Source organism: Emydura macquarii, unplaced genomic scaffold, assembly GCF_026122565.2.
Source record: "Emydura macquarii macquarii isolate MOO-44397 ecotype Brisbane River unplaced genomic scaffold, CSIRO-AGI_Emac_v2 contig_295, whole genome shotgun sequence".
Classification (NCBI taxonomy): Eukaryota; Metazoa; Chordata; order Testudines; family Chelidae; genus Emydura; species Emydura macquarii.
In genome coordinates this window covers 10,808,605-10,833,892 of record NW_027130432.1, presented here as the reverse complement: position 1 = coordinate 10,833,892, position 25,288 = coordinate 10,808,605, and the positions used below count along the sequence as shown (strand labels likewise).

General features: G+C 42.9%; 1 protein-coding gene across 2 annotated transcripts in view; it reads right to left on the bottom strand.

Moving 5' to 3' along the window:
- The window catches only part of GNAO1 (G protein subunit alpha o1), a 268,026-nt gene that overhangs the window by 80,352 nt on the left and 162,386 nt on the right, over positions 1-25,288 (bottom strand). For both annotated transcript variants that reach the window (XM_067551993.1, XM_067551989.1), the window contains exon 4: positions 8,193-8,353. In XM_067551993.1, coding sequence (XP_067408094.1) covers positions 8,193-8,353 — 161 coding nt within the window. The remainder of the gene's footprint in view (positions 1-8,192; positions 8,354-25,288) is intronic.

Sequence of the window (25,288 nt, the reverse complement as noted above, 5' to 3'; positions counted from 1 at the left end):
AATTAATGTATAACATGGGAAAAGTGGAGAACCAAGGAAGTGAAGGGTAATGAGTTATATCCTCTTTCCTTCATCTTCCAAGCTCTCCCTACTCCTAGATGCATTCTCGTGAAAAGGGACGCTTTCACTACTACCGTAGTTTTTCAGTCTTGTAATTCATATGACTAAATTTGATTTTTCAGTAGCTTTAAGGGATAGAGTTGCGAAGACAGATAAACCCTTGGGCAACTGCAGCTGAGTTTGCAGAGGCTCAGATACCATTTGGACATTAGACATCATGAGAAACATTCTAAGCTCAGATAAACTAGTGCAACCCATTGAATTAACTTGCAAAGGGGTAAGTAAGGGCAGAATTTGGCCACTGGATTTTCTCTGTTGTAAATCTTGTAAATGTGTCATAGCATCCGATTACTTGGGCAGTTATCCTATATTACAGAAATTTCTTGCACATGTGCTAGAGGTATCCAAAGCAATGATAGCTCAATGGTGTAACTCAGCTGAGTTGTCTAGATGGCAAGAAAGGTCTGTTACAACATATTCTTGCTTCTTACATGCTGCTTTTTCAGTGTCGCTGAGTGTCATCAGGAAAAGGGTTCAATCCATATGTGTTCCTATAATCAGGGAAGCCAAGGTGGGAGACCAGCTTCTGCATCACTCTCTGTATCTAACAAGAAGGACCCTACACAGCTCTTTCCATTTATGTATCTGTGACATGGTGCTGGGACATTCTGTGCTCCCTTGTGAAGTAGGGTTAATTTGAGTTCAACTTTCCCTGCTCCTTGAACCAGTGTCCAAGGACAGGGCAGTAAGAGCTGCTGTTTGGGAGACAGAGACGGGAGGATGCTGTTGTGAAGCTGGGTCTTAGGACTGGGTTCAACCCCAAACTAAGAAACCTTCCCATTTCATTTTCTGCTTAAGTTAACTTATTCTACTTTCATATTATGAACTCTCTCCCTCAAGGAAAAGACCTTGCTGACTGTAATAGTAGTCCCACCCTGATGAGTTAGTCTTTCATTTTAAAGTACTTAATACGATTTACGTGTATTACGATAGTACCTAGAAGTCTCAGCCAAGATCACAACCCCATTCTGCTCGACTCTGTACAGGTGCATGGTCAGAGACAGTTCCTTAGCCTGAGCACCTCTGAATTTGTGCTTTAATTACCTCACTAGGGCAGGAACAATTTTATTCCAGATCAGCCTTCTCTGGACTTTATTGAGCTGCCCCATTCTGTGGTCTATTCACATTTGATTGACGTAGACGGCATTGGCCATTACTGGTGAAATGATGCTCTTAGAGTCCTCATTGCCAGGAAGGCTAGCGGCATATTGGGCTGCATTAGTAGGAGCATTGCCAGCAGATCGAGGGAAGTGATTATTTCCCTCTATTCGGCACTGGTGAAGGCACATTTGAAGCATTGTTTCCAGTTTTGGGCCCCCCACTACAGAAAGGATGTGGACAAATTGGAGACAGTTCAGTGGAGGGCAACAAAAATGATTAAGGGGCTGGAGTACAAGACTGATGAGGAGAGGCTCAGGGAACTAGGCTTGTTTAGACTGCAGAAGAGAAGAATGAGGGGGGATTTGATGGCAGCCTTTAACTACCTGAAAGGGGGTTCCAGGAAGGATGGAGCTAGGCTGTTCTCAGTAGTAGATGACAGAACAAGGAGCAATGGTCTCAAGTTGCAGTGGGGGAGGTCTAGATTGGATATTAGGAAAAAGTTTTTCACTAGGAGGGTGGTGAAGCACTGGAATGGGTTACCTAAAGAGGTGATGGAATCTCCATCCTTAGAGGTTTTTAAGGTGTGGCTTGACAAAGCCCTGACTGGGATGATTTAGTTGGGGTTGGTCCTGCTTTGAGCAGGGGGTTGAACTAGATGACCTCCTGAGGTCCCATCCAAACCTAATCTTCTATCATTCTATGATTCAATCAATAGCATTTGGCAATATGAGTTTTATAGGGATGTTTGGTTTTGCTTATCCCATAGGAAACTTAATATTCAAACTTGGACACCTAATTCAGGAATATTTACTTGCAAAGATAAGTCAAACCATAAATCCAGCTAAATAGTATCTACAGCTCGGACTTGACCAATGTGGCAAATTATCCTTTTGTTTTATTGGGACTTGTGGCCTCAGGTGTAAAGGTGGATTGTTCAATAAATAGCCCAGCAGACTCACCCCAATTAATTTGATTGTTCATTTATGCTGATATTCCTTCCAATTAAACATAAGTGAGGTTGAGTGACAGGATAGGAAGAGGAGGGAGCATATCAAACACATCTTAATGTACAAATGTGATGAGAAAATAGAATCTGCACATCTGCTGAGAATAAAAATGGAAAACATGACCTATAATATTTCTTTCTTAAATCTGAGAGGACCTTCCAGTAATTGGAGTGCATTAAAATGTGCATTGTCTTAGAATTTATGCATAAAACTATAGTGCCCGGCAAGTCATCCAAGCTGAATGTTTACTTTGCTGCTAAAACTAATTTCACAGTTCTACATGGTCCCAAAGCACATGGCACTTGTACAGGGGTAATAAAGCACAGGAATGGTACTTACACAAGTAGTAAATTAGACCTGATGGGCTAAATGGGAATGAATATCCATCTTCTAGCCTTGTTCAGCCTCTGCCTTAGTGTCCCTAGCAACACTCCATTACTTTCATGTCTACATCAGGATTCATTACCCTCCCTCCTACTCCATCTACCACAGAGGACTGGCTAAGAAAAAAGGAGGATCCAATCATCAGTGTTGAGGTGGGAGGAGGAGGAAAGTTTTCTGAGGAATAAAATATCATTGGATCCTTAGAATCAGCATTACAGATGGAAGAGACCTATGGGGTAATCTGGTCCCAACGCCTACCAGTGTGGGATTATCCACTACATCAGCAGTTCCCAAACTGTGGGTCGTGACCCCAAGTGGGGTCACTTCATCAACAGATGGAGTCATGGCAATCCCAAGAGTGCAGAGAACTCCATTTTACAAAACGGCCTCCTCCGCACAGTGTGACTTCACACGCACCGTATGCACGAGGTCACGTCGCACGTGGGAAGCTATTTTGACCTACAAAACAATGCTCTCCATACAGCATGACCTCACACGCACCATGTGTGTGTGAGTTCATGCAGTCCAGAGGACGCTGCTTCGTAAAGCAAAATGGCATCCCCCTTGCGGCATGACTTTGCGTGTGCAGTGCGTGTGAGGTCACATTGCAGAGAGGATGCCATTTTTAAAGGGCAACTTCTATCCTGTCTGGGGTAGTGGGAAACACTTCTGAAAATAGGGTCATGTAGGGAAAATGTTTGGGAACCGCTGCACTACATTCTCCAGTGCTTTACCCACAAATGTCCCAAGTCATTGGCATCCATCCTTCCCTCTGGGCAACTTTTTCTCAGTCTAATAGACCACTCTGTTATGAAATTCTTCTTGACAGTCAACCCTGAATTGTCCTCCTCTTAATTTTATTAGTCCTTTTCTCTATTCCCTTGTTTTTCAGTGGCATTACTTTGGGGGGAGAGTATAACACAGGATGAGCACCAGCCTTCTTTTTTTCAGAGCAGCTCTCTGACCTTGTGTTAATAATGGCTGGCTCCATCGGCAGCTGTGAAGGGGTGGGGATGGAATTCCTCTCAGCAAGCTTAGTAATGCTGGAGACCTATGAACTCTGCTGATAAGGTCTCAAGGGTCACCACACATGGACGTGTGCCATCCCCTCTTCCTTTTGCTTAATCAAAGGCTTTGGAACCTAGTGTTACAGGAGAAAGAGGTGTGTTGGGGAGGGAACTCAAGCAACCAAGACAAATGGAACTGGCAGTGAGAAATTTGGCTGCATCTGACTCAATAAAGGACTGTGTGCAGCAGGACCAGGCCTTTGGGAGCGATAATGGAGAGATCAGTCTTCATTTTCCAAAGCTCTGCAAATTAGCTACCTTAGAGCATAGAAGGGTGACGGGGAAAACGTACATACATTGCAACCTAGTTAAAGCTTCATGGTCTCTAAGGGGACTGGAAGGAAGAGAGGTGTTAAGCAGTGAGTTGCGGGAGGAGATTGGAAGGAAAACTCCCGCAACCTAATCACCGGACGCATTTGTGCTCAGGCTCCTCACAATGTTTTCCTTTTGGGGGTTAGTATGAACCTGCGTGGAAGTTATGAAACTGGGTCAGAGAGGAACCGGCATCAACACCACAAACCCCCTTGTTTGCAGTCCCAGCTGAGAGGCCAAGGGCTGAACAGGCATTGCGAATAAATGACCCTCTTACTCCTGGAATGGGTCCATCCAGGTCAGGGCTGAGCTCGATGGGATGGTGCACATGCTAATACCACAGTGGAAGGTTAACAAGGTGGGACTGGTGTTCTGTAAATCATTCTAGTCATTGCAGTCTGGGGTGGTATTGCACTGACAATGAGGATATTACAGAACTGTTTCAATGTGGGGACTCTCTTGGGAAAACAAGCCTTTGGCAGCCATACATGGCTCCTGTTTGCTCGCTGAGGTTTTTTTTAGAGCAGCGTAAGCACTAGGCTGCCATTCAAGAGATTGCTCAATGCCTTGTGTTCCTAATCCAATGAGCAGCATTTTGCAGCATGTTCTAACACCTCTGCGCTGTTCTCCATACAAGGAGTTTTGGGGGGTATGTAGTGCAGCAATTGTTTGGAATGAAGGTATACCAATATCTAAAGCAGATTCCCCTTCAAAGAAAGTGGAGCTGAAAACATCCTCTGGAGGATTGTGCAGCTGAGGCTGGAAGGAGGTTGCCAATATTTGACTCTGAACACAATATAGCATTTCCAAAAATCATAGCCAACAGAGTTCTTGACACTGGGAACAGTAAGGGTTGAATAGTCACTGAGCATGTTGCTAAAACGTCAACACATGTTTTACAGTTTCATTGTGATTTCGCAGCCCTGGTGATATCAGATGATCTTTCAGTTTTCTTGGACTAAGGAGGAGAATAACCTGGATATCTGTGTCCACCTTAAATGGGTTCTGGCCTTTTCATGTATGTGCAATTGCCCGTCTTCTTACCTATCTAGCCAAGATTATGTGCTACGTCAGTACTCAGTTTGTGTGCATGTATCCCATACAACCTTCCAAAGTAGGCACCCAGTCCCGTGTGCTGAAAATCAGGGGCTCCAGTGCAGTGCCCCCAACTGAACTGCCTATTTAGGAATCTGACGAGCGCAAAGGCCTTTCACTTTTAAAATCTGATCCACAGTCAGAGATTAAAGAAACTCAATGGAAACATCTAGTGTGGGTCACTCCAAATGATGGTGTCCTGCTGTACAAGAAAAAGACAAGAGTCATGCCCAAGATTTTTCTTTATGAGCAGGCTCCTAGGCACCAAGATTAAAAATAAAAAAAGGCAGGAGGGGGGAGGAAGAGGAAATGGAGTGGGAGTGAAAGAAACCAGACTCAGGTGATTAGAGATACAGAACTCAATCCACCGATAAATTTGCCTGGAGGCAGATGAAAAAACCACCACCACCACCTAATGATGGAAGCATCGTCAGTGTCTTAATGTCCTTCCCTTTCACTCCTTTTCCTATTGCTTTACTCTCAATGTTAGAAGCTGTCTGAGATGCCAGAGGCCCCTCAACTATTTCTCTCATTTCCCCCCATGTAATCAGAGCTTTTCCCCCACTTTCCTCTCAGCATGTATGTGAGACTCTCCATAAAGACAGACTGATTATATAGACTTAAAACAAAACAAACCAAAACTTGCTGGAAAAACCCTCTGTAGGGATATGTATAAATTAGACATAGAAACCAAGCTCTCTTCTGCCCATCTTCGGGGAAGAGAAGGAACTACAATGCACATTGTGTTTGAGGCAATACAAGAGGGTACAATCTGTGAGTTCTGGGATGAAATTAACCATAAGAAAATTTAGGCTAAAAAACCCCAGGCTGGTGTGAATTAGATTGTGAAATAGTCTCCCAAGGGAAGCAATAGAAGCCTCCTAGCTTATGATACTTAAAACAATACTAGACAAACTCTGCATTGGCCAGTGGGTAACAGAATGAATCTGTTCCTTCTCTAATTGCTTAGATTCTAGGGACGTTTCTAATGTAGAAGGTAAGAGATTTCATGGTAAATGTAGAAAAAAGCAGGGGATAGTCATAGTGTCCTGGCTAATGTCCATTTAGTTAATAAAAGAGATGCTGAAGGCACATCTGAGCGATTGCTGAGTACATAATAGCTTAGAGAGCTTGGGATTCTCAAAAAGCATCCAGTGTTGGGGTGGGAGGTCTATGGGTGGACTGCTATGGAAACAAAGTTTGGCTGACATGAGTGCTTTTGAAAATCCCACTCATACAGGCTGCTATATTTATATGCTATATAATTACTGCACTAGAGTATAGAACTCAGTGTGCTGAGAAGTGCCCTGGCATATGAAACATATTTCTGTATGTAAACTCTCTTCTGCTAGAAAGTGAGCAAGCTACTTGTTTAAAACAAAGATGGGCCCAAACCAAAAGACAGGCTCTGCCTCTGTCTCTATAGAGGTGCAGGCTGGATTACTGCATCCAAACAGCTGTAAACTCTGGAGAAGTTCACATTCCATCCTTCTCCACCTTAAAAGGAAATAATCTCTGCATGTGCTGATGATTTAAATTCATTATTAGCTACATTAAAAAATGAAACAAACAAACAAAAAAGTGTTCAACTGTTACATGAAAAAGATGCCTTTAAAAAAGAGATTCACTGAGCATTAATAAGCACCAACTGAACTGTCACTTGTGTTACCATCTGGCACAATGCGCCAGAGCCTAGGGGAGCATTAGGAAATGTTACAGTGCCCTTGCCCTGTGACAGGATCTCTGCTCACGGGGACTAAACCACGAGCAGCTCCTAAATGGCAACAGATCTGAAAATGCAAAAGACTTCATTAGGTTAGAGGTTTAAGCTAAAAATAACACTGAATTCACAGAAACGTCTCTCCAGCCACAACACAGTCCCCAGCCAGTATGATGGGAGAGAGATGTGGATTGTATCTGGCTTAGAGTAGCTGCATATGGGACAAATGAATAGAAAGAGTGAAGGCCTTTAAAGCTACTAGTTTCCTTCACTGGTCACCAGCTATTTATATTCATTCTGTGGTGTAAAATAATTGCATCTTGACCTGAGGTTGCTGTATCATGACATCACAATATTTGCATGTTCTCATCTTGATGTGGGTTAGCGTCTGATGACATTGCCTCATCATGCTGTGATGCAACATAGTGAGATCAGTTGCAATCCCAGCATTTTGTGTAAAGTTCTGATATATATTGGGGAATGTCTGTTCTCAGACTTTATCACAGAAGCTAAACAACCCAATCAACCTCATTGATTAAATTACAAAATGAAGTTGTTTTAGTATCAATCTTTAGGTAGAAGCAGATAGATTTAGTGCGGGATGGATAACAATTAAAGCTGGGTCCAAGCCAAAATGCACCAAATGAATACACACAAACTCTGGGAAAATTCTTATCTGGATGTGGGTCCGGATAAGAGGTTTGTTGGTGGCCTTCCTATCTTCTGAGGTGAACCAAGACCCTAGACCCAAACACTTGTGATATTTGTGAAAGCTTGGATCTGGTTCCTAACTGTGCCTCTTGAGCACATTGTTAACAATAACACTAATAATACAAGGAAACTAACACGACTATAACAGCAGAGTTCACCTATTTTTACTATAATCTATCTGCTCGTCTCTGAATTTCTGGGATGCTTATCACAATAGCAAGCTCTGTGAGGGAGCTGGAAATTGAATCAACTACATTGCACTACAATTTGTCCTATTAACCAGGTAAACAAACTGTCCTATTATCTATCAAATAGACCAGATATAATAATTATCCCCATGAGCGGATCCACAAGATCAGTCTATGGAGCAACCTACTTTGAGACATTTCCTTATAACATCCAGATCAAGCCCTGAAAAGAACTATTCCGGGCAGAGAGAATAACACCTGATGGGTCAGAATTAGATCTCTACTGGCATTCTGCATGATACTTTTGCTCTTAATAGCTTGGAACACAACACTCATCCCAATCTTTAAACAACACCTCCAATAGACATTAGATATTGCCAAGATATAGCTGAGCATCTTAAAGGACACCTCAGACCAAAGTTTAATGAGCCCAAATGCTACATTTCCCCTCCTTCTGATACAATAACTTATGGAATGGGATACTCACTATTGGGCAGAGTCATTAAGCTGATATTCCCGGGACCGGTTGAAGCATTCCTGGATTCCAGAATCTGCCCAGAGTCTTATCATAGCTGACAGCAGCTCTGGAGAGAAGGGCTCTGTGTCCTCCATCCGACTTACTACATCACAGACCATCTTAGCATCAGCCTAGAGAGGAAAGAAGCAAGAAGTCACATGAGATGCTGAGATGTATTCTGGAATTGAAGAATTGTCCTTCTTGAGACTGGTTACATACAGCCCACGAAAGCTTATGCCTGCAGAAATTAAATTTGTTAGTCTTTAAAGTGCTACAGGACTCTCATTGTTTTTGCTAAATAATTCAGAGTCCTCAGCTAAGAGACCACATGCTTCTGAATGATGTTTTAGGATTCATAGCAGAGTCATCATAGCAGTAGACCAAGCAGAATTAAGGCCAGATTGAGGATGTGTCAAAGAAGCCATTAGGTGTGATGGTCTCCTTGTACATATTTGCACAATCCACATTATACAAAGTTATGGTAGCTAAATATGTCCAATTAGCAAATGGACCAACATGTCTAATTTATATACATTACATGGGCTATTCAGCAACACAAATAACCAAAGATGTGTGTTTGTAACCGCTGTAAATTACCAGTAAAGAGATGTGTGGACTGGGCCAAATTCTGTTTGTTTTAGTCATGTGAGTAACCCCACTGAAGTAAAGAGGATTATTGTATGATAAGGTAAGCAGAATTCAGCCGGACTGGATTTTCGGATTTGTCTACTACTTCTGATTTCCCATGATTTCACATCAGCTTATGATAACACTACTACTGATAATTCATAATAATTACATGCCATAGATGTACATGATGCTTTATAATTCTGATAAAAGATAGATCTCCTGTCATGATGAGCTTACAGTGTACCATATGATGATGCTTTTGGAATGTGGTACTAGTGAAGCCTTGCTTATCTACGATTCTGTGACAGCAAACAAGAGGAGATAAATGCATAGGGAGGGTTAGGAGAGGGGAAATTACTTTAAGATGGTCTCTTATAACTGTGTGTGCCAGCACTGACTCTGCATGGCTTTCTGTGATGGATACTCAAAGTTTTTTCTTCCTCTTCTTGCCTTATTGAGAGCTTGGCAGAATTTGATTTTTATTTTTTTTTATAATTTTGATGGATACTATTTACATTTATTTGTATGCAATTTTTTCAATTTTTATCAATTTAATATTTCACAGTTGTGCAAAATTATGGGTGTTAAGCTATTCCTCCCCCATTTTTATTTATTTAAACTTTCATAGTTGTGGGAAATTATGGGCAGGATCAGATAATGGAGGCATGTCAGACAATAATTATTTAATGACAGTAGATGTTGAGATTCAAAAAGTTAAAGCTTTATAAACATTAAAACACAAATAGTCAACATCATATGTCCAAATATACTAAATAAATAGCATTAAATCAAACTAATATGTTCTCAAGCAGCATTTTTCTTACTTTGCATATCTGTGTATTTAGATTATTTTTATGGTAATATTTTTCGATAGTTTGTGTGTACAGTGAAATAGACATTTGTCTACATTTACCAATAAAAATCGAATCCTTCCAAGTCTCCTTTCTGATTGGACTATCTGCTGAGCTCTTGTGCTCTCCCACTACCCATCCCATCCCCCGTGTGCATGCCTCTACCCACAATAGGTTTGACGAGACAAGGTTTTGGAAGTTAGAATTCACACATTTCAGTGGTGCCACTGGGTAGTACAGCTGAGATGTTAGTCTGCTGTACTGGCACAGCAGCTTGGAAACCACTGCTCAAAGAGAGCATGCAGGCACTTTCGTCAGCTTGCGTGCTGTGTATGATGCTGTTGGTCTCTGTTCTAAAGTTGCCCAAAGAAGCATAACTTGTTCTGTAAGTGTATCCTTGTAATAAATAGCCTATAACAAGAACAGAGGATGCAGCAACCACAGTTCTTCATTAATATGCAGCTTTTTATATCCCTGCTCATATGTATGGTCTGATTTCTTTGTCAACTGTACAGTTCCTAAGGCTGCTGGGCCAACATCTCCTACTGAGAGTGCCCTGAAACTGGCGAGCTTCACTGTCAAACTTCATCAGCTGCCTGCTTCTAAACAATAGGTGAGGAGTGACATCAGTTCACTAATTGTCATCAATCCTCTCATCCCCCAGAAGGTCAAGCACTGAGAGAGGCATTTTTTAGCTGCATGAAAAGGCAACATAAAGGGGACTGAATAGCCTAGGGGATTGGCACTGGGAAGGCAGAGCTTTCCCTTGCTAGGTCACCTGTTCAGCTCCAATCTAGGTCAGTAGAGACTGAAAGTTGTAGCCTTCCAATGGCTGTTTGGTGGCCCAAATCTAGTTTTCAATCAACAGGTGTCACTATCCCAAAAACCCCCACCCTGATTGGCAGTTTCAGCAGAGATGCTAATGACTGCAAGAGCGTGGAGTTGGGAATTGTATCTGGAGGGCGTGTAGGCGAGTCTTGCACTACCTGTGCTTGTTACAATACAGATCCTGTGCACAAACAGTGGAATTCAGTCTGTGACTGTCAACATGAGATATTTCATGAGCATTAAAATTGTTTGAAAAAATAAATAAAAGGTAACTACTGGGCTGCAAGAGGGTATCGAGCTCTGGTAAAACCAGAATGCTTCTGACTGAGCCATATTAATTTATAAGATACTCTCTAGTTGGTTCCATAGATTGGAATCTGTTCGGTGAGTGGTTCCTAGAGGTTTTACTGGCTGCATTGTGTAGTGGTTTTTCTTGGAGAAGCATGCCAAGTGGCTGACTGCAACAGAGCTGAGCAAAATTTTTCAGGTGAATAGTTTAGTCACTGAAAATTACAGTTTTGGGTGAACCAAAATATTAGAGGATTCAAGTAGAATTTGGTGAAGAGTTTCAACCAAAAAAAGAAAAAAGAAAAAAAAAAGGAAGAAAAATTCAAAACAGTTGAAAAGTTTCATTTTGACATTTTCAAAGTGGTGGAATGTTTCATCTTTTCATTTTGAAACAAGGTTTCATTTCAAAATTGAGTTACCATTAATTTAAAAACAACAATGAAACATCCAAATCCAAAACAAAATATTTTATTTTGGGTTAAATGAAACATTGCTTTCAAGCCAAAACTAATTTTTTTTGGAGGGGAGGGGTAGTTTGGTGAGAAAAATGGAAAAATTTCATTTCTGGGTTGACTTGAAATTAATATTTTTTCCCCAGTTCATTTGGTTCAGCCACCAAACTGAAAAATCAGTTATTTACTCAGCTCTGGACAGCAAGAGAGAATAAGATTCTTGTATCACTTCCCTTTTTATGGTTGTTATGTGTCGTCCAAACAACATTTGGAATGCATCATGGACAATATATTCCTAAAAGCGTTAATAAAGGTTTAATTGGTGCCTGCTGGTGTAAACAACAAAAAGCTTAACGAGGATAACAAATTGCATGGTTTCAAGACCTGGTTCATATATGCCAAGTCGGAATCTTCTGTTACAAACTGATTTCAGTGGGACTTCCTCAAGATCTAGTTTCATGTATTTTCATTGATTTCCCTTCCCTATTTTAATAATGGAATCATAGGGTTAGAAGGGACCGCAAGGGTCAATAACTACAGGCAACTTTTTCTTTCTTTTTCTAAAGAAAAAGAATTTGGGTGAATTTGGCTTTCATGAAAGTGAGAGATTAGCAGCCAGTGCTAGAGTGCTGTGTGGTGTAGGCTCTCAGCAACCTTGTCCAACAGTGTCCTGACAATGCACTTTGCTCTCCCTCTGCAATTCCCCCACGCTAGTCATTGCATCTCAGTCTTGACCTGCCACCCTCATTCTCTGTTCCAGTCCAGAGTCTGCTAGCACTCCTCACGCCTAACCCATCAGAGTCCCTGCTGTTACAATCCTAAATGTCTCATGAGGAGTGACTGCTGAACAATAGTGTCACGGATGAGCAATCACTAGGGATTTTCAGCCACATCTGGTCTCATTTACACTGGTGCAAATCTGGAGCAACTGCATTCACTTCAATGGAGTTTTGTTTGTTTGTTTTTTTCCCTGCCAGTGTAGTCTGGATTAGAATATGGAACCTGGAATTTGAACTCTTTCCAGAGTTGTGACTAGTTAATATATTATCCCATGGCATCAGTCCAGTTCACCAGAAAGTTTCTCTTAAGTTTTTGACACCCAGAGGAATTTTCTGCAAGTAGGAAATGCTGTCTGCATTTTATAGACATGCAGTTTTATTTGGACAATGCCAAGTAAATGAACGTATTTTGAGTGTAATTCACCCTTGTGCAGAGGGCCAGAACAAGCCGTATGCAGCACTCAGAATAAGGTTTAAGTGGGATTTAAATAGTTACTAAGCCTTGTGTGGGCCCCTGCACTTTTGCATAACTGTGAATGGGCCACGTTGCAATCCATAGTTCTGGGGACAATATGCATCAGCTGAAGGATATTTTGGAAAATTTGCTCTTGGTGACTACATTTCTGAATGTTAATACACGGAGCCACAAACAATTGCCGTGAGAGCTAGCTCAGCACAGCATTGCTGAGAAAGCTGATCATTAGAATATATAATTAATTTCTGGACATAGTCTCCGGCCTTGGTGAACCTGTTGAGAGACCTTGACTTGTAGTACGTTGCCTCAAGTGCTTAAAGTGGCCCCAGGAAGAGAGTCCAGTGCATCAGCTGCATGGCATATGGTTATTCCCATACCAGCTGCTGCATTAGCTGAGCTTCAGATAGGAGAATCCATAGCAGCCGACGGGGAAGAATAACAGGATAAGGCATCTCGCAGTCAGTGATAAAGTGAGACAAGTTGCTAGGGGAAATCGATAGGAGTGGCAAGACTTTATTGCAGAGAAGTGCAGAGTCCTCAGGGCAGCAGATGGTGACTAGCAGATGCAGGGCCGCATCCTCAGCTGGGGTAAATTGTCATAGCTCCAAGTCAATGGAATGCTGACAATTTACACAAGATGAGGATCTGGTCTGTGGACTTTACAGTGTAATTCAAAGGGGGAAGGAAGCAAGTGCTCGTTCCAGCCTGTTAGGGGTCAGGACATCTCACCAACCCTTCAGCCTTTATTTTCTTCAATGTCATCAGACAAAAAATAAATCCATGGGAGGGAATTATAAACTCTCTGGACCAAAATGTGTCCCTGGGTAACCGCAGTGACTTCAGGGGAGTTGCACAAGCTGTGAACTCAACCCTTCTTGTTCAAATATTGCCTGATTTCAATGCCCAAAAGACAGAAAATTCCAAATTGTGCCTTTGTCTCCAGCAGTAATTCACTACACTAAGGGTTTTAGTGTGCTCAGAGCTGGGAGTAGCTTTGCTAGTCATGCGGGATGAACTGGATGGGCACAGCTGAATTACGGATGAGTGTGAAGCCTGTCGAAGGGTGTGGGGGTGCTTTACAATCCTACTGAGTCCCATGGGACCACCCCTCTCCCCCACAGGCAGCTGTGCTGGGATCATCCAGGCAGCACCAGGTCCCACACCTGTTTGATTCCAAACTCCTGCAGACTTAGGAATGAAACCCAAGATTTAGGGCTCAGTTCTATCTGGGTGATGCCAACCTCTCCCCCCCATACAGCAGCCTTATGGGAGCCAGACAGATTATTTATCATATCCAGGGGGTGATTAGAAAGCAGGAGAGAGGGGTGGAGTTTAATGTATCCCTTGATGTTTGCATTTCCTGTTACCCTCAGTACCAAAATGATTCAGGTTTCTCTCGCTGCTTCTATCACGGGTTCAGAACTAAGGGCATGAAAGAAGGCACCTGAAATATCACTGCACGCTAACTGCTGTGTCAGAAGAGAAGCTGCATTTTTTCCCTCCTCCTGCTGTACAGTTTTACACCAGAGCCAGCAGTTAAGTTTCAGTAAACTTGACTGCAACCAAACACTTCATACCAGCCTCAAGCGGTAGCCACTGACCACTACTTACAAATCCCCCTATCATCATTATTTATAATTTGTGCTATGGTAGTGCCTGGGGACCCAATAAGGGACCTGGCCCTCCTTGTGCAATGCACCATGTACATCTATGATGAAAAGACCCATGAGGCTCCTGCCTCAAAGCCCTTATAATCACCTCTGCACAGAAGAGCATTGCAGGATAATGACAAAGAACTGACTGGGAGACACATCATATGTGATCCAGGCAGTTTTTCCAGCTTGTACACCTGTTTTTCCAGCCAAAAGACTGTCTTTTTGACATTTAACATGACCACCAGGGATGGGGTGACAGCCAATTTGGGTATGGTCAAGTTAACTTCCACGAGCTTCCTGGTCACGTCTCCCATTGCTGAGAGCCTGCCATGACCCAGGCTCTTCAGGAGTTGAAGACTGTGCTTCATTGTGTGCGGGTGCATAACAAAGGATGCAAGTATCCTCCCACCCCTTACACCTCTCTATGTGCGTGGGGGGGGGGGAGGGGAGGTGTAACGCGCTCCTTGCAATCCTGTGAGTATACGGGCTTTGCAAAGCTACTGCAATTGCCAGTGCGGATGAAAAGGGCTAAGGGACCACTCTGTCCCGCTCAAATAGCCAATAGAGCTAGTGCTACATACTGCACCTTCTTCAAGGATGGGTCAGCAGCGAGGGCATAATTGAGCTGCTGCTCGGGCAGTGCACTTCCATAGTGCCCCTAATGCAGAGCTCTGCCTTAAGCACCATCCAAAGTCTTCATGTGCTGAACGCTTACGCTGCTGAAGACTATGCACTTATGCTCAGTATAGAAAGACTTCAGCAGTGGAGACTTAAGTTGCTGCAGACTCTTGCATTCCAGACCTTGAAGTCATCAGCACATAAAGTTTTCATGAGCTGTGCTGGGATTTCACCGGCCCATAAAGACTTCAGTGCATAAGATACAAATGACAGAATTCTTTAGGCGCTGAAGATTTTATGACCATAAAGTCTTCATCACAGATCACCTAGATTTGAATTTAGTATCCAGAAATATTTCTAGCTTTGTGTAGCGTCCCCACCAATTCCAAAAATAGTGTCTGATTCACATCCCAAAACCAAGACAGATGAAGAGCCTTGGTAAGTTCAGTTGATCTTGTTGGCTTGTTTCTATCCTAGAGGTCTTCTTGGTCCAGGTAATATATTCATAAATAATCAAGGTAGTGCTGAGAGTCTGAAATTCTTTCCCTCTTCCCAGACATATTAAGAGTTACAAAAACCACCAGTTGCAAATCTACCTTGGACTGTGATTCTGTTAGATCTCATAGCCTATGCCTAGTCAGGACTTACATGAATGAGCACAAAGGAAAACAGAAGGGCTGTAGGAAGAGATGGTGATCAGCTGATTTCACTTTTCCCTCCAAGTCATAATTAAACTAGTGTCACAGGATTAGAGGAGACTGTGCTGTCAGATGTGTTTAATATAAAGTCCTGACCACTTGTGGTCTTAAGAATTCCACTGAACTTTCTGCAAGAGTCAGGATGCTAAAGGCTTCGACTTGGCCAAATTCCAACTCAGGTAATTATAGTATATTCTGCCTAACTAAGCTTGTCTTCCAGTGGTTTCTACTGGATACAATATTCTTCCCATTCTATCCCAAACTGTTTTGCAAAGTTGCTGTGTGCTTTCAACCAGTTGCCGTGTTTCAACCCCAGAGATAACTGCATTTGAGTGACAGATGTGAAATGATTCCTTTTAATCATCATAATGGATGAAAGAGACTATATAAATATAGGTTGTTACCATTAACTCTGTGATGTTAAACCCACATTTAAAATACCATACCTTGCCCCATTGTGGTAAATCCTTCTCAGCTTTTATGAGAAATGGATCCCCCTGAGCCTATTCTAGGGCTTTGCATGCTGAACTAGAGGACTTCCTGTATTTGGACTTACCCCTGCTGTATTATTATTTAAGAGGAGGCATCTTACTCAAGAAAGCATGTCATTGCATATCTGATTTATGACATGATGCAGCAGGTATATAAACTAAGCACATAAATGAACAGTGATGATGCAGGAGACATGGAAACAAAAAGAGATTAGCGATAGGGCTGCAGCAATAGTGACTATTTGATCCTCATATGACTCAGGTGCACAGAAAAGAGCTCAAGTTATTTAGCTTAACAAAGAGAAGGCTAAGGGATGACTTGGTTAGAGTCTATAAGTATCTACATGGGGAACAAATATTTAATAATGAGCTCTTCAATCTAGCAGAGAAAGATATACCATGATACAATGGCTGGAAGTTGAAGCTAGACAAATTCAATTGGAAATAAGGTGTAATTTTGTAACAGTGAGAGTAATTAATCATGGGGAAAATTTACCAAGAGTCATGTTGGATTCTCCATTGCTGACAATTTTTAAATCAAGATTGGTGGTTTTTCGAAAAGATCTACTCTAAGAATTATTTGATGGAGTTTCTCTGGCCTGTGTTATGCAGGAGGTCAGACTTCATGATCATGGTGGTACCTTCTGACCTTGGAATCTATGAATCTATAAGCAGTCAGGACAGTGATGTTATTTGGGTCTCACAAATCAGCACAACCTGCAGCTCCCCTCCATCCAGTGGGATTAACATTGGGGGAGATAAAGCATCTCTCCTAATGGCGCTGAAAGTCAACCTCAATGGGCAAAGGAAGGGGAACTGGAGGTCGAATTGTTTAATGTTTCTGTTGTTCAGGTTTCCCTGTCCTCCCCACCCCAAAAAAACTGAAAAATGTAGCAGGCAAAATAATAATATAAAAAAAAGCCACCAAGTCTTGACTGAAAGGGCATGCAGCCATCCATCGATGTGTACATTTGTTAGCTGACTTAACAAGCAATTAACGATCCAAGAGAAGAAAATGCACCTTTTTTTTTCTCACTCTCCAGGACACAGCTCAAACTGTGAATGACCTTAACATCTCCAGCCCCCTCTGGGCCCAGCAGGTAGATTTTTAAATAGTGCCTGATTGACTTTTCTCCTCCCATCGGCCTGGCTCTCCCTCTCTTCCCAAGGTGTTGGGATTTGAGCCTCCCGCCATGCTTTGCCATCTGCACTGAAGCGAGCAATTAAATAAAACAAAAAACCCTAACAGTTCCCATCCCACTGGGATTTTATCTAATGAGTATCATGGAGGTATTTCAGATATGCAGGAGCTAAAAATATATGGCGGGTCACCCCTGGGACTGCTGGAGCAAGAACAAATGCACTGGGAGCCGCAGCCATTTTTTTTTTGTTCCCTTTCCTTCTCTGTAAGTACCGTTTCCCAGCTACTCTATAACTGACCCAAGGGCAGAAGCAAAGGGAACTGCTAAATGCCCTTCTCTCATTCCGTTCAGCTGATCAGACCTCCTAGATTCCTCCTGCAGCTTCTTAGTGATGGATGCAGGTGATTTTGCGGGGGAAGAGGAGGCTTGCAGAGATGCGAAATTTCATTACTTTTATGTTTTACATATTTTCTTTATATAAGGGATGTTAGAGCCGGTGAAAGGCACTAGATGGACAGCTAAGGAGACTGAAGTCTCTTAGTTACTCCCAAACAGCATGGCAGAGCCGTGTCAGCTTTCTCCCTTCTGTCCCATTCTGTGTACCTCAGTGCAGCTCCGGAAAGGGAAAGAGTTTAGTTTCTATGCCTTTCTACTTAGACAGCCATCAAGGAAACCAATTAGGACCACCAGCCTTCTCTGCTGTGTTTGACAGACAGATCTTTGAGGAGGATGGCTCTTGTCACTACACTGCTCATGGAAAGGTCTCTGGGGAGGGATTGCTTTTCTGTGGCCCTCTTCCTGAAAGGCAGATATTTGTGGGGAAACTCTTCTCAGCTGTTTGGCAGAATCTTGGGGGGCTGTGAATGTCTGCTCCTTCTTCTGTCTTCTGCATCTCAGGAGTGGGAGCGGATGTCTTAGGCACTGTTAAAAAGCAAAGCTATGCTCCAGCTGGTGAACTGGAAAGGTTCTGTAAGGGTGGTATGGGTTAGGAGTTTACAAGATAGTGAAATTCATAGACAATGGTAAAGAAATGGTTTATTTCTTTAGGGGGAAGGGAATGAGGTGTGTGTGTGTGCGCGTGCTTGTGTGTGTGCAGGGACAGTTAGTACAAATTCAGTAAATATTGAGAATGAGCGTGAACCTAACTGTGATGGTTTAGGCTTCCCCCTTGTACCACTTTCAACAGGTCATGTAAAGTCTGTCCATTTAGTTCCTCCGTATGCAAAGGTATGATTAATTTTTCCTATGGAATATGCTGTTCTTGTGTTTAATTCACTACCTAGCTAGGTGGCACAAGCAGGTGGGATGGATTAGGTCACTCAGATAAAATGACTGTCAAGTGTGTCTCAATAAGTATTATCTTTAATCCTTCAGACATGCCCAAATACAGGTCAGACTTTTCAGAGAAAGTAACAGGTGGGTAACACAAATAAACCTAACCCGTCACCCTGTCCCAGCAGGTCAACTCCTACTGACCTTATTGGTGCAGAATTGGGTCTGACAGAACTGGCCGACTTTTTCTGATGAAAAATGCCCTTCTCACAAGACTGAAATTTTCTGTGAGAATTTCAGTAAATTTCAGTTTTCCCTTCAGAGGATGGAGATGAGGCTCCCTGGCTGCCAGTCTGGAAGGCTCTCGTCAGTTCCACTTTCCATGAAATTAACAAAAGCTCTCCAGGAGAGCTGTCTGGCTGAGCACCTTGAGTTTCTGCCTCACCACCTTCCCCCTGGTCCTGAGCTGGAGAGGTGAAGAGCCCTGAGTCCCTGTCTCCCCACCTCCTTCTAAGCTCCAGGAGCTGGAGAGGCATAGAGTGTGGGGGAGGTGAGGAGTACTGAGGCTTCTGCACCCCCCCAGTCTCCTGCTGTGCCAGCCACCTAAGTGGTTTACTAGGGTCTTCTTATAAACACAAATGGAAGAAGACTATAAGGGTGTATAATATACTCTTTGAATCTACTTCCATCGCATTTCTTGCAGAAGGAGAGTGTATTGACTGGGACTCAGAACACGATCATATAAAAATTGCTTGGAGATTTTACGAATGTCTTTTTGTCTCCATAAACTGGCGGGTGTATAGAAGGGAAGGTTTAAAGAGAAGAGGAATGGCAGGGTGTACACTGGTATAGTTCCCCTAAACTCAATGGAGCTGCCATGATTTACATAAGCTGCGGGTGCAGGCCAGAGTGTCTCATTGAAGAACATTTCACATTTTGATTCACTAAATCCCAGTAAATATCACAATTGCTGTTATTTACTCTGATTTATCAAGGTTGTCACTTAACCTATCTCAAAGGTTAAGACCAGTGCTATTTCCTCCCCTGCCTGCTTGTACTCAAAGTCACATCTCATAACATTTCAGTAAAGCCAGGCTGGGGTGGTGGGGGAGGAACAGTGGGATTAAGTTTTACTAGCAATGCAATAAAATCAGAAAGGCATCATGCTAGTTACCAGCATGCTGACCTTGTATAACTCAGGATACAATATGAAAAGAGTAATGACTGAGCTTATTTTTAGCACTAGCCAGGAATTGGGGATGGCCAAACTGGTTTCATGAAAATAAGGACTAACCCAAACTGGCACCAAAGCCAGAGTGCAATGTGTCTCTATGTGTTGCCTTTGGGAACTTGAACCTGGGACCTTTGGATAAAAAAAGAGGAAGCTCTGTTGCTTGAACTAAGGAAAAGGTCTGTTATCATGGAGGCAATAGCAGACTCATAAACCTGGGTGTGGGATCTAGCCACTAGAGGGATGCAAAGAACACCACTGTGTTAGCAGGGATTTCACTAACTTCAGGAGTTGAGGTTAGAAAAAGTTGGTTTAACATTTTAAATTGTCTTGTGTCTGATTTCAAGAAGCATCGGAAGCAAAAGTACAGCAGTATCACACACAAAGCGAGTGGTTTCCATGGTGTTTCCAGCTTTTATGAAGCCTGGAAACAAGATAAACCTTGTGAGGAAGGCCCATTCCAATGGCATTCCCATCCCAGTTCTGAGGCCCAAAAGAGTTTGGCTGTATACCACAGAAGCATTGAAATGTTTGGCCCATTGGCAGAAACAAACTCTGAACATTTTAAATTTGGATTGGAGAAGTTGCAGCAACATGCCCCTATTCTTCTCCAGTCTACGTCCTCTTTATCCATGCTTCCGTAACGTTTTCTGTTGGCCTCCCACTGTTATTTGACACTTGAATTTTTGAGTGCACAATCTGAGACACTTGTAAGATACCTGATTTGTAACAAGTGCTCAGAACCGATTTTCTTAAAATCAGGCCAATTTAAAGTGTCTCAGGTTGGGCACCCCAAAATTTGGGGTCACTTTTGAAAATTCAGGCTTACATTCTTGTAGCACTTCTGTTTGGGAAGCACCTGATTTTGATTTCACTTACACTATTTACATTAGGAATAACTGCTGAAATCAATGGTGCTACACTGGGGTAAAACTCAGGATGCTCAGACAGCAAAATTAAGCCAGACAACAACATTAAACTAGAGTAAACCAGCTATCTGTAATGTCATGCCAACCACCTTGTGTCTTGTTTGTATAAAACTGTTCACAAGAAGTATAGACTATGTAGGCGCAAAGGGAAAGACCTTCTGTTTCTGTTGACAGCGAGGATATCACCATATTTTTATAGCGCAAACATGAATCAACAGCTACAGTGATGTACAGATACCTTCCTCTGAGGCGATATTGTATGTCTGACACTGCAATAAGAGCCTTATTCCCTTACGGATTTTCATATTCTACAGGAGAGAAGACAATTCCACCACTTGTGATTTTCTCTTCTTGTCCCAGCAACTTTTTTATTTTTAGTATTCACTCCATGTTTTCTGTGTTGAAACCTGTTTATTGTCCACTGCTGCATACAATGTTCAGTGCTTTATTCTTTGGGAAATAATAAAAAGGTAATAATATTACACTTTCATAGATTCAAAGAGTCCAAAGCCAGAAGGGACCATTGTGATCATCTAGTCTTGCTGTATAACACAGGCCAAAGAACTTCCCCAAGATAATTCTTAGAGCAGATCTTTCTGAAAAATCTCCAATCTTGATTTAAAAATTGCCAGTGTTGGAGAATCCACCATGATCCTTGGCAAATTGTTCTTATTGTTAATAACACTCTCTGTTAAAAATGTACACCTTATTTCCAGTCTGAATTTGTCTAGCGTCAACTTCTGACCATTGTATTGTGTTATACCTTTGTCTGATAGATTGAAGAACCCATAATGAAATATTTGTTCCTCATGTAGATACTGCTAGACTGTGATCAAGTCACCCCTTAACTTTCTCTTTAAACTAAATAATTAGAGTTGTTATAGTTTTAAAGGATTCCAAAGCACTGTGTAATATGAGAGAATGATTTCACTCATTACGAAAGTACAGCCACCTCTGGGCAACGCACAGCAACACAACAGGAAGAGAAGATGAATACTATACCTAACTGAAATTGAGAGAGGAATATAGCTAAGCAGCCCGCAGTTACCATGCAGTTATATAAATTTTAGCCAGGACAACAAGAATTAACATCATTTCTCTTGATTACAAGTGGCCAGGAGATCAGAATGACGTCTTATTTGGGGGACAAATGTTGTATGCAGCAGAACTAATATTTTCAAACATGGAATAATGGAAAGTGGTGGTGTATTGCTGATGAAGTGTTACATTGGAGCAAGTGTTAAGGACTCCCATTATGGGAGAACAGGAAGAGAATCTGCGGATTTGCATTTGCTCTGGTATTATACACCTCAGGAAAATAAAATACTGTCTTGCATTTATATAGCTGCCTGCAAACCAAAAGGTCACAAAGCATTTTACCAACCACTTACACATACAGTTTAACTGTGAAGAAACCTCCTGACCATTGAAATGCAGCCACTTCTGGGGTGGAACATGGCAGCTGTTTAACAATACACAACAATGCTACACCAAAGTTTAGGGCATCACAGAGAACAGTCGATCCCTTTGAAACTGAGGTGGAATTTAGGCCAGTAAAATATAACTGCCGGAACTGGAAAAGAATCAGAATGCCAGGACTAAAACCCCCCTAATTTTCGAACAGTATGATGGTTCTTTATTTTTTTCTAGAAATCACAACATCTCCAGCAGCATGTTGGGGTTTGGTTCATTACAACTTGGAGGGAAGAATTCCATCTATCCTGAATTCTGAGTGCCATTGGCTGCACAATCTGTGTTCCCTTTGGAGGAATATATCACTGGAGGACTGACCAAGCACAAAACTTCCCAGTTTGAGAGATCTGAAAAGAACACAGCTGTAGGGGCAATGGGGGGAGGATGGAGGGAGGGGAGGATATGTAATAGATATGGGAAAGGATGTAAAGAGAATGCTGATGGTCAGCTATACGGAGAGCAATAATGATTCTAACTGAAGGATAATGAAGGTCCTGGTAGTCTCCAGAAGCTGGTTCTAGGTTCAGTATTTAAAGGAAGATGACTGCTTTTAGCCTGTACAGTTCTCTTTCTTTTAGCCTTCTTAATAACTCCCATGTTACTGATCTACCAGGCACTTGCTTATGGATGATGGGCAGGGATAACAGTGATTTTGATTTGAGTTTCTTTATCATATAGGAAAAGGGGGACTATCTTTTTAAGAGAAGGGGAAATGGCACCTGGAGAGGCAGTATTCATAATACAAAGCAACTAGATATTTAGAGAGACTGGCACTTCTTTTACATCTGTGGCTAAATGCCGCGCATGTATGATGATTTATAGGGCACTGTCTTCATGCTGGGAAGCCATGCCGTGCTGGAACCTAGTAATTAGTTTAATGCTCAGAGCTGGATGCTGAAAGGTGGGTACTAATATCCACTCTACTATTAATGTAACAGATTTGTCAGTGCACAGCATGGCTCTGGACAGAGTCTGTGGGTTGCTGTGGACTGCCCCTGAGAAGGCTTCATTAGCATTATCAGAAATACTCTCTGCTAATGCCCCACTTTTTATCCCGCTTCTGTCCAGAGACAAGCGGTGAGGGAAGTCTCAGGGGACGTGATGGACAGGAAAGATGGTGCTTTTTCCTTCACCCTCACTAAGTTTCAGCTCCCTCTGGGAAACCATCTTTCACACTCTTCTAGACTCTGTAACCCCTTTTCCCTTTGAGGATCTGCAGTGCCCATCACTGAAATATCTATAACAGTAGGTTTGTGGTGAAGCCTCCCTACGAATGCTCTGCTCATGCCAAGCCAAAATAACCATTGTGGAAGTGGCATCTCCTTTTGGCACTCACCGGCCTGAGGTAATGTCACTTCCTGCAGATATTAACATGATACGGCAAGGGAGCAGTCACCAACAAATCAAAGAAGGATTGCTTAGGATTGTTTTGTCCTCGGCCCTTGGTGCTGTTGCCCAGAATGAATTATAATTTTAATCTAGACTCAGCATACAAATGCCTCAGTTCCTCCTAGTTTTGTGCTCCCTATTCTCAACACTTATGGCTACACAGAAGAGCTGATGCTGAGACATCTCAGCTACTGTGGCTGATGAGATATAGCATGAAGAAACTGCTCTGATTGCATTATGGGGAAGCTAAAAGTTAAAACTATAACTGGGTTAAAAAAAGAACTAGATAAGTTCATGGAGGTCCATCCGTAAGTCCATCAATGGCTATTAGCCAAGATGGTCAGGCTGAAATGCCATGCTTTGGGTGTCCTTAAACCTTTGACTGCCAGAACCTGGGACTGGATGACAGGAGATGGGTCACTTGATAATTGCCCTGTTTTGTTCATCCCTTCTGAAGCATCTGGCTGCTGTCAGAAGACAAGATACTGGGCTAGATGGACCCTGTCTGGCCATTCGTATGCACTTAAGTTAAATCTTTAAGGGCCAATTTTTCAAAGGAGGGCTTATTTTAGTCTCCTTTTGTGCACACGCAACTATGTTCATGCAGCTTTTGAGCATTACCACTTTAGCCCAGGGGGAGCACAATTTACACGTCCTGCCCCCAGATCTGTATGAGCAAGGGGAACTTGGGCATGTAAAGTCCATCATGTGTGTGTACCAGTCTAAATGTGCAAAAACTGTTCTTGCAGTTGAAATTGCACGTACCCAAATTGGGGCCATGGCTGAGCACTTTGGTTCCTAAAAGCTTTTTAGGTCCCTGGGTGACCACCAGAATAACCAAAGGAATCGGTTTGTATACACAGAGAAATCCACCTACCCCCACTCCCTTCCCCCACTGAATTATCTCACACCCATGTCTTTAAATGAGAGAAGTGACAGGGTTAGTGTGTGGTGTAATGGCATGGCGGTCACTCCATGAACTGACCAGTTCACCCCCTGTGGCGCTGTGGGTGAGCCCCTGCTGCAGCTTCCCCTCAGCTGGGGTGAGAACCGGCCCAAAAGGGCCTTTCTAGTAGTGCCCCCTTCGGAGGGTCTCCGTGAGGAAGCAAAGAAAGGGAGGGAGCTGCCGCAGGAGACTTGGAGCCTGGGGCAGGCTTGCTAAATGAGCTAACCAGACACACCTGCTGTGGGGAGGGCACCTCAAGCAGCGGGTTCCTTCGAAGAGAGCTGAAGCAGTTGCCTGAGGGAGCTGACTCTGGGGAGCCAGCTCTGAGCGGGACAGCTGCAAGCCGAACCCCAGAGTGGGTCACCCTGTAAGCACTCAGTGAACGAGGCCTCCGTGAAGGAACCTTTCACTCAGCCAGGCTCTGAGTTAAGAGCCATGCCTCGGGGCCTGATTTTGGGAAGTTAGAGTTTTACCGTTGAGTTATTTTGTCTGAATCAACCCACTAAGGGTCGTGACTGGATGAACCAGGAGTGTGGAGTATGTGTAAAAGGGCCTGGCAGAGGGAGAATAAAGGGCAGAGCAATGGAGAGGCACCCTGGCCATGAGAAAAGGCCAACATGGAAACCAAATGGAGGCTTCCGATGGCTATTCCACTGGAAACTCTCTCTGCCCTTGCATTAATCAGTCTCACGTCTCTCACCTTGAGCGCTCTCAGGCCGAATTACTTGCTTGGAGGCTTGGCTTTCTGCTGGGTGTTTGGCCGGAGGCCAGTCTTCCCCTAGCTGGTGCATTACTCTCTACTGGCCAGTCCTTAGTAGCTCCCCAGGAGGTCCCAAGACCAGTTCATGCTCCTGGGCTGCTCTGCTTCCTTGCCTGGCAGCACCTTCTCTCTGGGCCTGTTGCTCTCTCTGTGATCCTC